The 14,973-nt window shown below is 52.2% G+C and overlaps 1 protein-coding gene across 1 annotated transcript; it reads right to left on the reverse strand.

Annotated features, from left to right (window-relative positions):
* Nucleotides 1-3,133: 3,133 nt before the first annotated feature.
* Nucleotides 3,134-7,661, reverse strand: RASL11B (RAS like family 11 member B). The gene is made up of 4 exons (XM_045474078.1): nt 7,340-7,661; nt 6,659-6,715; nt 5,444-5,520; nt 3,134-4,668 (listed from the first exon to the last, which is right to left on the reverse strand). Exons 1-4 carry the CDS (start codon nt 7,479-7,481, stop codon nt 4,198-4,200), a joined length of 747 nt encoding a protein of 248 aa, XP_045330034.1. The 5' UTR covers nt 7,482-7,661; the 3' UTR covers nt 3,134-4,197.
* Between the last annotated feature and the right edge of the window lie 7,312 nt (nt 7,662-14,973).

Raw genomic sequence — 14,973 nt, forward strand, 5'->3', positions numbered from 1 at the left:
TTGAGAAGGGAGAGGGGGTGGCTGGGATCTTGCCACAATCAGTAACAACCCTAAGCCTGTTCTCTTCACACCAAGTTAGGGAAGTGAGGAGGACACGGTAAGAACTTCCCGGAAACTTCTAAAGGGAGTGCAGAAAACATCAGGTCTCCTAGTGTAGTTACTGTAATAAATAAAGCCCTATGATTCGGTCTTGGCCATCCCCTGAGGGCCTGCGTTAACTTACCGGCAGAGACTCTGCAGGGCAATCCCCACGCCCCACCCCTGCAGGGGCAGGACCAAGAGTTACCCAACTGCTCTCCTGTGAGGGATCTGCCCACAAGCCTTTTCGGAAAACGCCTTTGTTTTCTCCCTCGGGGTGTAAAACGAATGTCCAAGTGGCCCGTGTCTCCAGAACGAGGGGCGCCCCGTGGGCACGCCCACCTTCCAAGCAGGCTGGGGGCTGGCAGGAGCTCCGGGGAAGGCAGGAAGGTTCTCCCACCCGGCACACCACGCAGCCGGCGGGCCGCAGAGCGCTCCGAATGGTTTTGATTTGCGGCGGGGAGGAAACTGGAAAGCCAGACAGCAAGACAGGCCCGGATCCGGGCGGTCGTGAGGCTGACGGGCTGTGGGCGGTGCTGTCCCCCCACCCCCCAGCCCCTGCCTGCGTCTTTATTACCGAGCTGGGACTGGAGGCCAGTGAGCCAGGCTGATGGCCACAGCAGATGTGGCCAGCCAGGGGGCCTGGGGCCGGGGAGGAGCCCCAAACCCAAGGCTGCCACAGGGGGATGGAGGAAAGTGGGCCCGGGCAGGGAGGACCAGGGTCCGCCAAAGAAGAGGAGAGCACGGGGGGGGGGGGGGGGGGCACTTTGCTTGGAGGAGGGGAGCGGGGAAGCTGGGGCCGGCTGCCCAGGGGCTGGGCTGTGGCTCCAGACGGGCGTGGGGGGCGGGGGAGTCCTGAATCCGCTCCTTAGGAGCTGGACCAGCTCCTTCATTCTTCAGCGCCTCCCTTCCGCCTACCTGTAGAAGGGACTAAAAGTCGTCTGTGGGGAACATTATTTCCGATACCCGCTACAGCCTGACACAGGTTTCAATAAACAGAAACATTCACTGTTACTACTTGCGTGGCCCAAGCAGGTGATGTACCCTGAGCCTCAGTTTCCCCATCTTTAAGATGGGAGTGCTAGTATTACCTTCCTCAGAGGACTCTTCAAAAGATGAAAGGAGAGCATTTATAATCGGGCACATTACAAATGCTCAATGAACTTTAATTCCCTTCCTTTCTCCATCACCCCCCCACCACCACCGATCCCTCCCTTTCCTTCCCCTGGTGGCCAAGGAGGCGTCCCCGTCCTAGGTGGGAGACGCGGTTTCTCAGTGCCATATGGTTGCAGTTCAGAAATGTTAACACCAACACAGAGGGATTAAGAAACACTAATAATGAAAGAGATGCGCAAAGGTAATGAAACATGAAGCTAAATTCGTGAGGAGAAAATATGGTGTGTTCCTTCCAGAACTATAAATATTTAAGTTAGCCTGAGACGCTGCACAGAACTGGGGCCTGGGAGGTTTCCCAGCAGGGTCTCTCTCACAGACACTTCATCCCCCTGGATGGAGGGCAGCTCTGAGACCCCCTTCCCACCCTAACTTCCGAGGTAAAGAGCGACGGAGTCCAGCATAGTGGGAAAGTGAGGGGCAACCATGAAGTGCCAGGAGGTCAGGACGTGAAGCTCACAGGGAGGAGAGGACGGCCCAGACGTCTGCAGGCTCGGAGAGCAGATGGACGGGGGTGGGGAAGGAAACGGTGTGCCTGTAAATGGATGGCGGGGCAGCGCTACTCAGCACCTTTCCCAGATAAAGCCCCCAGGAAAACTTTGTGTCTTCGTTAATTCCAGAACATGGGTAGAGGACCTCTGCTAGGTATATAAAGTTTAACCTCTTGGTCACTGGACATTGTTAATAGAACCACAGAAAACGAATGAAACCAAAAGCAAGCAGAAAGCCCCTGGAGATGATCGTCAGTGCCTTTGAACTGAGGCGTTTTTAGACTCTCACGCGAATACCATTCCTCGCCCTGCCCCCCCACACCCATCACCTTCTCAGAGGTTAGGTTATGGGTAAGTGTGGACAACTGCCCTCCCTATCAGGCAGGTTTGGGGTGTCATCAGAAGCCCTGTCAAGAGCAGGCAGGAGATCTACCCTGTGGGAAAAGAGATTTGGAAGTCTGGTATCATAACGCAGTAGGCCCTCAACAGCCGGCCATTTTGACTGCTTGCCTTGGTCCCATGGCCAAGCAGTGCCCTGTGCATGAAACATTATGAAGAAATAAGAACATGGCATACATTCAGAAGACGTTGACTCCCGTCCTTTGTGCCACCTTGCGGACATCGCTCAAAACTCAGAGCCTGTTTTCCTCACCTGTAAGTGGTGGTATTTCCTCCCCTCCCTCCTCACAGGGGTACCCTGAGGATTCAGTGAGGTCATGTACGTGAAGGCCCTCCTCAGAGGTGTTGTTACGGGCCCGTAAAGATGGCAACTCAACGTGGCCTGCATGAAAGGTCTCCCAGTCCCAGATGGAAGCAGGGGAGAGAAGCCCGGCGGTTTCGGCACCTACGTTTGTGGCAGCAGCAGACGCAGGAAGGGCTCCCGACCGGCCCCAGATCAACAGCTCCGAGCTTCTACAATGGGAACAAAGCACACTTTTTGAAAGCACCATACCCCAAGGAGTTTGCCAAATAAGCCACGTGTCTAGAGAGAAGCCGTTATCTTGTACAGAAGTGTGTTATCTTCGAGGCCTCGCCGACCTGTCCTAACAGCCTAAGACACAGAGCTGGACGCTTGTCTTCGCTTTACCTGGAGGGTTGTGAAGGAAATGAATAGGAGACACGCTACTCTTGGCTAGAAAGCGGCAAAATACAGTTCCAGCGCACCCAAAGGTGGGGCCTTTGACAAGTTGGTTGGCTGGTCTGTAAGCCTGTTTCCTCCTCTGTAAAAGGGGGTGAAGAGAAGGCATCTCGTCGGTTGGCTGTGAAACCAAGAGGTAACCCTAGGAGGCCGTAACGCCTCACTCAAAGTGCCCAGTAAGGACAAGTCACTGAGGGACACTCTGTCTGAAGGACAGAAAGTGAACATTTCAATGGAGACCAAGCCAGAGGTCTACGCTTTTAAAATGAGATTTATTGTACATAAAATAAATTAATTACAGTTTAAGCCAAAGCATGAGTGGCTTCTTAAAGTGCGTCTGTGTACGGGATTTGGCGGTCGCCCCTGTATCCGTGCACTCGCTGTAAGACAGTGTTTTCCGTACTCAAGCCACACTCGGCCAGGCCTAGGAAACAACCCAACGTCATTGCTGTGTGCCATTTACACAGATCACATCAAAATCAATGAACACGGTTTTTTTTTTTTCCTGTACCTGATGCAACAGCTAAAAAAAAAAAAAAAAAAAAAAAATTATACAGTCTCACAATTACTCAAAGTCTGGGGCTGAAGAGTTTTGAGTTCTCAACCATTTAACACATGCTCAACTGAACATACTCCTCCTGTGTCCGGAGGAAGCAGCCCTTCCTGCAAGCCATATAAGCTTCCGGATGTCCATCCATATACATAACATCTGGCCCATAAACCCCACCCTTTATTGGGGGTGGGGGTAGTATTTTCCTCCTTGTTCTTTAAAGAAGAAATCTCGGGTGTCCTTCAGGTTAGAAAGGCATTCTGTAAGGAACAGTGCTCCAGAGATGCGAATCAGACTCGTAAGAGGAAAAAGCAGTCCCTTCCTCTTGGGGGGGCAGGGAGAAAAGGGAAAAAAGAAAGAAGAGAGAAAACGTGGAAAGGCTGGGAGTGGTTAAGCTGTTCTCTCGTTCCCACCATCAACCACATCCATATAGTTGCGGAAACTACAACTGACCGTCATTTACAAGGTCAAGAACAAAATCCAAAGCGGTTACGCCGCCCTCCCCACTCCAAAGGAAAAGACGTGGAGCACATTTCCCATACTCAGAGTGGCTCAGTGGGCTCATTCCAGCCTCATCAATCCTGTCCCCCCCCCTCCCCGGCTCAGAACGGAAGTTTCTGTAGCAGTCCCACAGACCCTCCTGGCCGCTCTGCTCCGGCTCCTGCTGGAACCGTGAATGACTGCCAGCACCCATCATTCCTGTGCTGCAAGAACCTCAGGCCCTCTTCCTGGGAAGACCAAACCCCCCCCCCCCAAGTGTCCCTGCTTCAGACGGAGGTGACAGTCCTCACTTTGGCAGAGAGGGCTTGCTTGAACCTCCTCTTCAGGTCCTGCATGTTGGGGGACTTGGGCCTGGGAATGAGGGAGGTTCTCCGCTTCTCTGGTGTGCTGCTGGGCTGCTGTTTGTGACTCACTTCCTTGCACAGGACGTGGAAAGCGTTGTAGACGTCGTTGTAGTTTTCGCTGACCGACACTTCATAGAACGAGCAGCCCAGCACGCTGGCCAGCTGCAGTCCGAGCTGAGGGTCGACCTGCTTGATGTGCAGCAGGTCAGCTTTGTTGGCCACGACCACCACGGGCAGCCGGGCGCCCAGGTGTAGCTGCTGCACGTGCTGGTGGAGCTGGCCGATGAGTTCATAGCTCTTGTAGTCAGTGACGGAGAACACGATCACCACGGCATCTGCCCAGCGAATGCACCGATTCAGCTGCTCGCTGCAGCTCAGGCTGTTCTCGTGGACCTGAAAGACAGGGGGTGACGGCAAGGCGAACGGTGAGGGCCGGAAAGAGCCCTGGCCTGGCTGGGCAGCGGGTTCAAAAGCGCCCTCGACGGTAACGCCAGGCTGCAGGCCATCAACAAGTTATATCCGCACACAGTCCGGCTTTCTTGACAATATGTTGATCCAGCTGCACACGGTTGGAATAAATAACAGTGCAGCTCACCACACTCGAGTGGAAAATTGACCTGCAGAGAACTCCGTGCAGAGAGACTTTGTAGTTGCACAAAATGGGAAATTAACTGGCTAGACAGTAAGTCTGGGGAAGTAAAGATAGGAGCTGGAAGCATTTAAACCTGGAGAACTGCCCAGTTCAAGAGGGAAAAAAACACACACATACACCAGCATGGCTCTTTTGTCTATAGAGTAACTTTCCACAATATAAAAGTGACCCCAAGCATTTGCAGACTACACCTAAATGTTTGATTTTTAATACCAAATACACACATGTAAAAACCACTCTTTTTAAGCACAGCAAGGAAACTTTGCCAATTCCAAGCGTGGTTTGGTCTTTCCTCCCAGACAGAATCCGCCTAACAGAAGATCTGTGCCCCTGAGCCAAATCTCCCAAATTAAGCCAGGCAAAGACTGACCAACGGCCAAATAACACGGAAGTGACAAGCAACATGGAAAGGCCTAGATGGGACTCCCCCAAATTTCTCTCCTCTTTAGCATGAGGCATCCTGAGAACTGAACAATCCCACAGCCTGACTTAGTCCCAAACCTCAGAGCTTCTTACCTGAATACCTGGCGTGTCTTGAACCTGAATAGCCAGGGTTTCACCTTCTATTTGGACTTGTCTGGTATAGAGATTACCTGTAAAGGCAAAAAAAAAAAAAAAAAAAAAAAAAAGTTTTTCCTTCTTGTACGACTTTTAAAACATGGTGGGATTTTTTAAATAGAAAAGACAATATAACTTGAACCAATGCACAAAAATAAGCTATAGTTTATTCTACTTAATGAGCTCATCTCAGTTATTTTTTTTTTTAACTGCAATGTTAACCCCAGATTTGTGGCTTTATTAAATCCAAGGCAAGGTTTGCAGGATTTTGGAAACTGATTTGTCAAATTTCTTCCGTATCTAAAGTATTTCCTTGAAGTAAATCTTCTTGTTCAGCATGCATGGCATTTGTTTTTGTTTTAGTACTTCACTACTCTTTGATGTAAATTTAATCATTAAGTACAATAGCTTGGTAGGCAAATATTGTTCGTAAATGCACAGCCAACGTTACCAGTTGGAATAAAAACGTGACATGATGGTAGCCAAATCTACATCAAAGCAGAAGGCTGCAATGCCTTATCTTGGGATGGTTTATGCAGCACAGTTCGAATAATCCCCTTAGGTACTAAATATGGTCTAAGGATTTAAGCAATTTGCTAACAGAGCATAGGTAGAAAGCCCTTAAGCCTCCCCAGTGGCCATCCTTAATCAGAGACATTGAAATAGTGTCTTCTCATTTATTCGGGAGCCCTCCTCCTCAAATTCTACCATCCAGTTATTTTTTCTTTGTTAAGAAAAAAGAACTTTAGGTTTACAACTGCTTCCTTTGGCCTTTGCTTTAAAAGGTCACCTCTGAAAGGCAGCCAACAGAGAGGGAGAGGGGTGGGGGGAGGAGTTGGCCATCTTTTTTTTTTTTTTTTTTATGACTTTTGCAGGAGTGTTTTGAAGGGGGAGGCTCTTGAGTACAAAGGGTGCTTCCAACTGGGGTCCCTATAGTTAAAACATACCAAGGAGAATACTTTCAGGCACTTGATAAAATGATGAATGGGCTTGGAATGGAATGAGGCCAGATGGCAGTTATGGGGGGGGGGCGGGGAGCACGGGAGGGGGCAAGCAAAATTGGAAGTGGCAGGATCCTGTCGCCCAGACTGTCACTGTGAAGGAGCCTGCCTGGGAGACCCCGCAGTACTGTGCAAGCTGAGAGGGCTCTCCCCAAATTTTGCATCTGCTCACCTGCGTTCCTTTCGTAGTCACCAATGAATCGTTTGGTGAGGAAGCGGACCACCAGAGCTGCAGGGCAGAAGAGAAAAAGGAGAGTTCACTCTGGCATGAGAAGTTACATTGGTCTCCACCCCACCCCCAGCCCGGGAAACAGCTCTCCCAGAGAAAGCAAGCCGGGCGACCACCAAGTGAAATTCCTACCCTGCAGCTCCTCGACCCTTCTTCCAGACACAACGGAGAGGGGCTAGAAGGCATCATGAATTATGGCTCTGTCCAGCTGGAAGGGTCATTTGGCCCACCCGCCTCCTCTGAGCCCGCCTGAGCCACACCTAAGCCTTCCAAGAGACGAATGTCTTTCCCAACCTTAAAGTCCTCCAGGAGGGCTTCCGTTCACTAAGTTCCCTTTCAGTTCCAGGCACTGCCAGAGGTTCAAAACCCCCAAAGTTCTAATCCCAGTTGCGCCGGTGGTGCCCAGAAGGTGGCCTGGCCATTCAGGATCCCCGTGTCCCTCATCTGTCCAAGAAGGGAGTTGGAGGCAAGGCTGGCTCAGGTCCTTCCGGAGGGGCAGCGGATCAGGAGGAGGGGACGGGCGGTCAGCTGCAGCTCCCACCTCTCCCCCACGCCTCGGTCACACGCAACTCCTAGGGGGCCGCCCCCGTCCAGCCCCCGGGACTGCCGAGCACGAAGACTCACCGGTCTTGCCCACACCACTGGCCCCCACCACCGCGATCTTGACCAGGCGGCGGCCCGCCGCCCCCAGGCAGCAGTCGGCGGCGGCGGCGCTGCCCGGGGCGGGATACTCGGCGATGGTGCACATGTTCTGAATGAGGCGCATCGCCGCTCCAGCCGGGGCTGCACCACGCGGCACCTGCGGGGCGGGAGGACGCGTGTGCTGCGCTGGAGCCAGTGGGAGGACCCTGCCCGAGGGGTCCGCGGAATAAAGGCACCAAAGCGCAGCCGCGCAGCTGCTCGGACTAGCTCCAGATCGGGACTGGGACGGCCTCCGGGCTGCGCGCGCGCTGTTTTCTCCGGGGCTCGCCCCGCCCGCTGCCTCCCGCGGCCAATCCCGGGGCGCCCCCGCGAGGCTCCGCCCCCGGCGCCGCTCAGCGCGCCCCGCGCCCCTAGGGGCGCCGGGAGCCAGTGTGGGGCCCCGTGAGGAGTGCGGAAAATGGGGCTGCGGACCCGAGACTGGGCAACGTGTGGGCGCGAGCCGAAGGCGCAACCAGTGGCGGGCGCGGAGGAAGGCAGCGCCGGTGCCGACCGGGGTCCCGCTGAGCGGGCACGCGGCCGATGCTGTGGCTGCGTGGTTGGGGGCGCCTCGGGTTCCGGGAACCGGACGGGGCTGGGCCTCTGGGCGGGCGCGGGGGATGCGGCGGCGGCGGCGAGCAGGGCCCTCCAAGAGCAGATCCTGGGCAGCCCCCCCCCCCCCCGGGTCCCCATCCCGTGCGCCTGCTTCTCGAAGCACGCTGCGGGGCCTCCGGCCTGCACGCCCACGCGCGGTGGGGAACGTGCTGGCCAGGGCCTCGGGGGTGTGAGCGCTTGGGATCGGAAAGCGCGCGTCCTGCTGCCTGGCCCCGTGCAGTCTCCTTCATTTGAGGCGTGGTTGCACTGACTTGACTGCGTCCGGATCGTAGATTTGGCTGTGATGGCAATTAGTTACAAAGACCCCGTATCCACTCCCCTGAGATGTGACATTTACCATTGGGACAAAGTCACGTCACCCATTTTGTTGTAGACCCACGTTCTCCGACCCCAGCGCGCAGGGTCGTGAACACACGCAGCGCGTGAACACACAGCCGGTCGGGTGGGTGTACTGCGCGCTCAGAGGCAAATCAGAAGGTAATTATAGAACAAGCTTTCTAGCGCTTCACACACAGTCACACCTCCTCAGAGAGCTGTGAAATGGAAAGAAAACGGTAACCCCAGCTGTCTCTGGATACCGACTGGGTTGGGAGACAGAACCCGGAAAGGGTCCGTAGCCCTTAGTTTGTGGTTATAAGGAAAGGCAAGACTCTTGGTTAACTGACTTGATGCCAAGGAAGACGTGGGCTGGCACTCCTTAAATCCCAAGCTCAAGCCCCTTACGTTCTTTTTAGGGGAAGTCTTCAGTGGCAGACCCCATCCGGGCGACATTCTGTAGCTGGAACTGACTGCAGAATGTCACCGAACACTCCCTCTCCCTCTCTCGGCTAACGGCTCTCCTCCCCACCGTTCTAACCTTGTGGGCCCCCAGCTGTTCCAGAGGCTTTTATCCTGGGGGCATATGGCAGCCAACGGTGTGGCTTTGTGTCCAGGCCTCCACTAAAGATTTAAATACAAAAAGTAAAATAAACCCATTCCTTTATATGTGTCAGGCATCTAGTTTGATTGCCCCTCATGCCCTGAACTTAACTGACCAGGTATTTGACAGTTCATTAAACTGACCCAGCTCAGACTCTGAGATGAACCCTCTTGCCTTTCCGTTTAGGTGTTTGTGGGAATTCGACGGGGAGTTAGAGGGGGTAATCTCAAACTGCCTTGGTAGCAAGTGGAGGAGGGGAAGCTTTACCAAGACACACAACCTTGGCAATAAACATGATAAAAGGTTGACTTCTAGGAAGATCACAAGAATGAAGTTAATTCGCCATTTGAGTTGGAAGGAAAAAGAGCATTTCCGATATGCATGAGGTCTTTCTGCGCGGTTTAAATCAAACTTGAATTTTGTTTTCTATAAAAGCAAACTGTAGCAAGACTATAATTACAGGGAATCGTGTACTTTTTAACCGCTCCCCCGAAGAAGCCTGTAATTCTATGATGCTTACATCGTTAAATAATTGCATCAAGTTTTTAACTGCTTTTTGCACACACACGCACACTCATACACAGACATGACAAAAATTGTCAGGGGAATTTTGCTTTGGATCATTTTCACTTCTGGAGCTTGATTTTCATGACCACGAGCCTGTACTAAACCTACGATTTTTCTGTCTGAAAAATCACACACACAAAAGGCTGGATTTGGTATTCTTATTTTAGGTCTAAATGATCTGGCTGTGCTTTAAAGAACACAGAAAAGAAAGACACAAGAGAAAGTTAGAAAAAGAAAAGGGAGCTCTTCAAATTAAAAAAAAAAAAAACAACAAAAAACGCCTAGCAAATCGCCCACCTCCACCCTGCTTGCTTCAGATAAGGACACTGAGAGTTACCCCTTCTTGGAAATGGGTAGAACTGATAAAAAGGAAGGGGGAGGGGCAGGGGAATTGATACTTACTGAAAGCTTGTTTTTATTCCAGGCAGCAGACTAGGGATTCAGCATATAAGAATCTCACTTTACCTTCACAGCAGTCCCAGGAGGTAGATATGATCATTTCTTCCACTTGCAGTTCTGCATTGCTCTTAGTAAACCACACCAGACCTTAGTGGCTCACGGTTCTGTGGGCTGACTGTGCCCTGCTGGGCAGTCCTCACCTGGGGCCTCTCATGTTGTGTAGTTGGATGGCAGCTTTGGCTGGAGTCATCTGAAGGCTCATCGGGGCTGGGTGTCCAAGATAGCTTCTTCATCCACACATCTGCATTTCAGCTAGAGTGGCTGGGGCAGCTGGAACTAGCTGGTGTCTCTCTCTCACCATCTGACCTCTCTCTGTGGTTAGCTCGGGCTCCCCCACAGCATGGCGGGTAGCTTCCCTTAGTATTCTAAGACAGGAAGCGGAAGTTGCCAGTCTCTCTCTCTCTTTTTTTTTTAATGTTTATTTATTTTTGAGAGAGAGGGAAACACAGCATGAGCAGGGGAGGGGCAGAGAGAAAGAGAGACACAGAATCCCAAACAGGCTCCAGGCTCTGAGCTGTCAGCACAGAGCTGGATGCGAGGCTCGAACTCCTGAACCGGGGGGATCATGACCTGAGCCGAAACCAGACACTTAACCTACTGAGCCATCCAGGCACCCCAGGAAGCTGCCAGTCTCTTAAGGGCTGTGCAACAGATCTCTTCTGCTATATTCCATTGGTCAAGGTGCAGAGACACAGATCCCACCTTAAGATGGGAATAGTGCGAAGGAATTTGCGGCCATCTGTAAGGCCCCATGCTTCCAAATGAGAAAACAGAGTCTTAGATTAAAAATTCCTCTAAGACCACGTATCATATAAGGGACAGGGCCAAAGTCGAAGAAGGATGAATAACAGAAAATAGCCAGGATGTTCACAGTGAGATGGTCTCCTGTGACACAATGCAGCAAAGTGGTCTGAACTGCTCTCTCTCTCACTGTTTGTTTGCTTGTTTGTTTGTTCCGGTTGAGCTAAAAGAGATGAGGATGGGAGGTGGGGAACATGAGAGACCTAGGGAGGAAAAGAAACATTTTGCCAAGTCCCAGTTTTGCCTCAGCACCTGGAGTTTCTATCACCTCCTTTGATCTTTAGAGCTGATCTTTGATCTGAGAGCTTCTGAGACAATCCAATTTCTGCAAGCCCTTACAACAGAAGAATATAGGGGCTCCTGAGTGGCTCGGTCGGTTGAGCGTCCAACTTCAGCTCGGGTCACGATCTCGCGGTTCATGGGTTCGGGCCCCGTGTCGGGCTCTGTGCTGATAGCTCGGAGCCTGGAGCCTGCTTGGATTCTGTGTCTCCCTCTCTCTGCCCCTCCCCTGCTTGTGCTTTGTCTCTCACTCTGTCTCTCAAAAATAAATGTAAAAAAAAAAAAATTTTTTTTAATTAAAAAAAACAAAACAGAAGAATATAAATTCAATGTTAAATGTCTGGGACATGGGTATAGCAGGCACTATGCCGGGTCCTGGGTCTACACCGGCAAACAAGGCAGACACGGTCTTTGCCATCACTGCAGTTACATTTAACATGGGAGACAGAGAAGTGAATGAGCAATTTCAATACAATGTGAGAAAATGCTTTGAGAGGGAAAATTCGGGAGCCAGACAATTACATGATGGATCAAAACACCTGGACTGTGGGAGTCAAGGAAGAATGTGAAAAAATTCAAGTCGTTGAAAATGTTGTGTATTGTGTACAGGCACGTGTGCGTGTGCAAGTGCACGTATGCACCTGTTTGAGCGAGTGTGAAAGAGACCTCAGAGGTAGGGAGTGTGGACTGACATGGGTTAGTCTGCAGGGGAAACAGCACTGGCCAGTAGACAGTAGGTGCTCGGTAATAAAAGCAAAAGCCTTACCTTGAGAGAATCCCGACGTTCAGAGGGAAGACTCCTGGTGATTTCCAAGGACAGGCACAGTTATTGACAAAAAAAAAAAAAAAAAAAAAGCCCCAGAAGTAGCGTGTGTTCCTCCCTTCTTGCGTGGGACCACACCCCAGGGAAGTCAAATGCCCTTCTCCTCTGCTCATGTCAGCAAGGGCTGCTCTCAAATCAGATCTCCCTGAGCATCCAGACCTATGTTTTAGACTTTTGTCAACTCCGCCTGTTTAGATCCAATAAACAGACGCCTCTTTAGCAATTTATACAGAAAAATCATCAATGTGGGGAGTTACCTGCATTCGATGTTGTCAGAAGGCCTAGAGTCCTAGCCGGCAGAAATGATGCCCAGAGCTGTGGAACTCGCCCACCCAGGGAGCCCTACGTCTTCCACTCTACTGTTTCTCAAAAACCACACAGCTAGTGACTGGACAGGGCAGAAAAGCCCAGCATCTCCACAATGGAGCCTGACAGCAGAAAACAACCAAGCCACAGAGAGATGGCGTCCTCCCTGCTTCTGCCTTGCAAATCTCATCTGAGAGCATCTAGTTTGATAGGGAAAAATCTGTTATAAGATGGCCGACGGGGCTGATAGGGAAATAAAATGACCCCTGGCAAGTTATCAGTCCCTAACTGAAGACCCCCCCCCCATTCTTCTTCCCACCCCACTTGCCGCAGGCACCAAATTACTACTAATGCGGAATGCGGAAGTAACAGACTAGAAATTGTCCCACGTGCTTGTGCTCAGGCCTCAGACCTCTGGAGAGTGATCTCCTCTGAGCGGGTTGGTGTGAAATAAACCTCCTGCCTTCCAAGATCCCCGAGCGCCACTTGGTTCTTTCGCCGGGTGATCCAGACCAGGTTCTGTAACATTTGGTTCCCTGACCGGGAAACCCAAACGTGTTGGCCTTTTGTTGCCACCGGTTTGGGAAATTGGCAAGGTGGTGACAGAACAAGGAATCTCAATGGACAAGGCGAGCTCTGCTTGATTTTTGGCAGTCTTCCGCTGGGTCGCCTCAGGCCGGCCCCACTCCACAGTTTCCCCCAGACTCAGGAGACTTGGCAGGTGAGGACCTGGACCCGACAGACATCGGAACTGGTAAGGCCCAGGGCCCCACTTCAGTCTGGCCCACCCATTGGGGTGGAAGGGGGACCTGATCACTCCCTGGAGACCTCAGTGGTCTCACAGGTAGAAATTCTGTGGGAAGGAGTGTGATAACCTCTGGTATGTATGTGAGTGTGAATGTGCAACTCGGTCTGGCTTGCCTGCCAAGTTCGATTCTGTGGCTCCACAGGTGGGCACCCTTAAGGTCCCCAAAAGCCCAGGGAGTCTGAGTGGGCCCCGCGGGTCTGCGATTCCGTGGTGAACAGCACACAGTCTATCGTAGCATCGGAATCGTTTTCTGATTGTAAAAGTTACAAAGCTGAGACCGCTATGACTAAGCGTCACCTGAATTCCTCCGGGACACGGCCAGGCGGGCATCTGACTGGTCTCCTCATTAGAGGGGGCACCCCTACCACTCTGTCTGTCTTTGCGACGCTGTCTCACGGGAACATTATGGGGTCGGGACAGAGCAAAGAAGGGGTTTTCGGGAGACTGTGGAATTAAAATGACCCCCAGCAAGTTAAGGACCCTATGTGAGTTAGAATGGCACACTTTTGGTGTAGGATGGCCCTTGGAGGGAACCTTAGGTGTCCCAATGGTCCGCCGTGTCTGGAATGTTGTCACCAGACACCCAGGTTACTCTGATCAGTTCCCGTATACAGACTCCTGGTTGGAGGTTGCCCAAACCCTTCCCCCTTGGGTGCGATTTACCTGCAACAAACAGGGACAGACTAGGGTCTTAGTGGCCTCGACAAAGTGGCCCAAGGAAGGTCAACAGAAGTCTCGACCTCCACAAATTCTCACTGGTGATCCGGGGGAAGAACCAATCTTGCCCCCACCATATGAATCCCCTGGTTCCCAATACTCCGCCACCTTCGGTCTCCCCACCACATCCGGACTTGGAAGATCCTCTCTCCCCTGGACCAGTGGCCAGATTGTGCCCTCAGCCAGGCACAGGCACTCTCCAGATGCCAGTCCACAGCCACCGGTACCAAGAGGCTCTCCTCTGGGGGATCCAACAAGGGGCTAAGAAGCCCATGAACATGCCCAGCAGCAAGGGAAGTCCCCCAGGGATTATTATGAAAGGCTATGCGATGCTTATACCCCGTGGCACAAGAGTGCCACGACAAAAAGACGGGGAAGGTCCAGCCACCAAAAGGGGGAAGGCCCAAAACCTCCTTAGCAAGGGATCACTGCACCTACTGCAAGGAGAAAGGACATTAAAAGAATAAATGTCCCAACCGGGGAAATGTCCCCAAAACCCAGCGATACGCACAAGAACCCTACAAAAAAAGACATCACAGGCCTAGCAGAAATAGATTCGGACTGAGGGGGACCAGGCTCACTTCTTGGCCCCCATGAGCCCACAGTCAAAATAAAAGTAAGGGGCCAAACTATGACTTTTATGTGAACCTGGGGGCCACACAGTACGGCATGAATTCCTATACTTACCTGAGTGCCCTATCCCTCTCCTCGGCCAGGATATATTCTCAAAGCTGGGGGCCCAAATAACCTTTGAGCCAACAGGAGGCACCAGCCTCCGATTGGATCCAAATGGAGGCTATTCTGTACCCAGGCCCAGCCAAGTGGCCCACCCGAATTCAGGACTGCCTTCCCTACTGTGTGGGCCAAGGACAACCCCCCCGGAATTGCCCACACCCAGGCCCCTGTCATTGTAGAGTTAATCCCAGGGGCTCAACCGCAGAGACAGTGGCAATACCTCCCTCCCCACAAGAGGCAAGGGCAGGCATCCAAGAACACCTGACCAGCCTCAAAGAAGCAGGCATTCTGGTTGAATGCCAATCACCCTGGAACACCCCACTCTTGCAGTCAAGAAGCCGGTAGGAGGATACCGACCAGTTTAAGCTCCTTGCACCCAGTGGTCCCGAACCCGTACACCCTCCTCAGCCAGATCCCAGGCTCTGCCAGATGGTTTACCTGCCTAGACTTAAAGGATGCCTTCTTCTGCCTCTGCTTGGCCCCCTGAATCAACCTTTGTTTGCCTTCGAATGAACCAAAGCAGACACAGGGCATCAGATACAACTGACTTG

This window comes from Leopardus geoffroyi, chromosome B1, assembly GCF_018350155.1.
Source record: "Leopardus geoffroyi isolate Oge1 chromosome B1, O.geoffroyi_Oge1_pat1.0, whole genome shotgun sequence".
In the NCBI taxonomy this organism is placed as follows: domain Eukaryota; kingdom Metazoa; phylum Chordata; class Mammalia; order Carnivora; family Felidae; genus Leopardus; species Leopardus geoffroyi.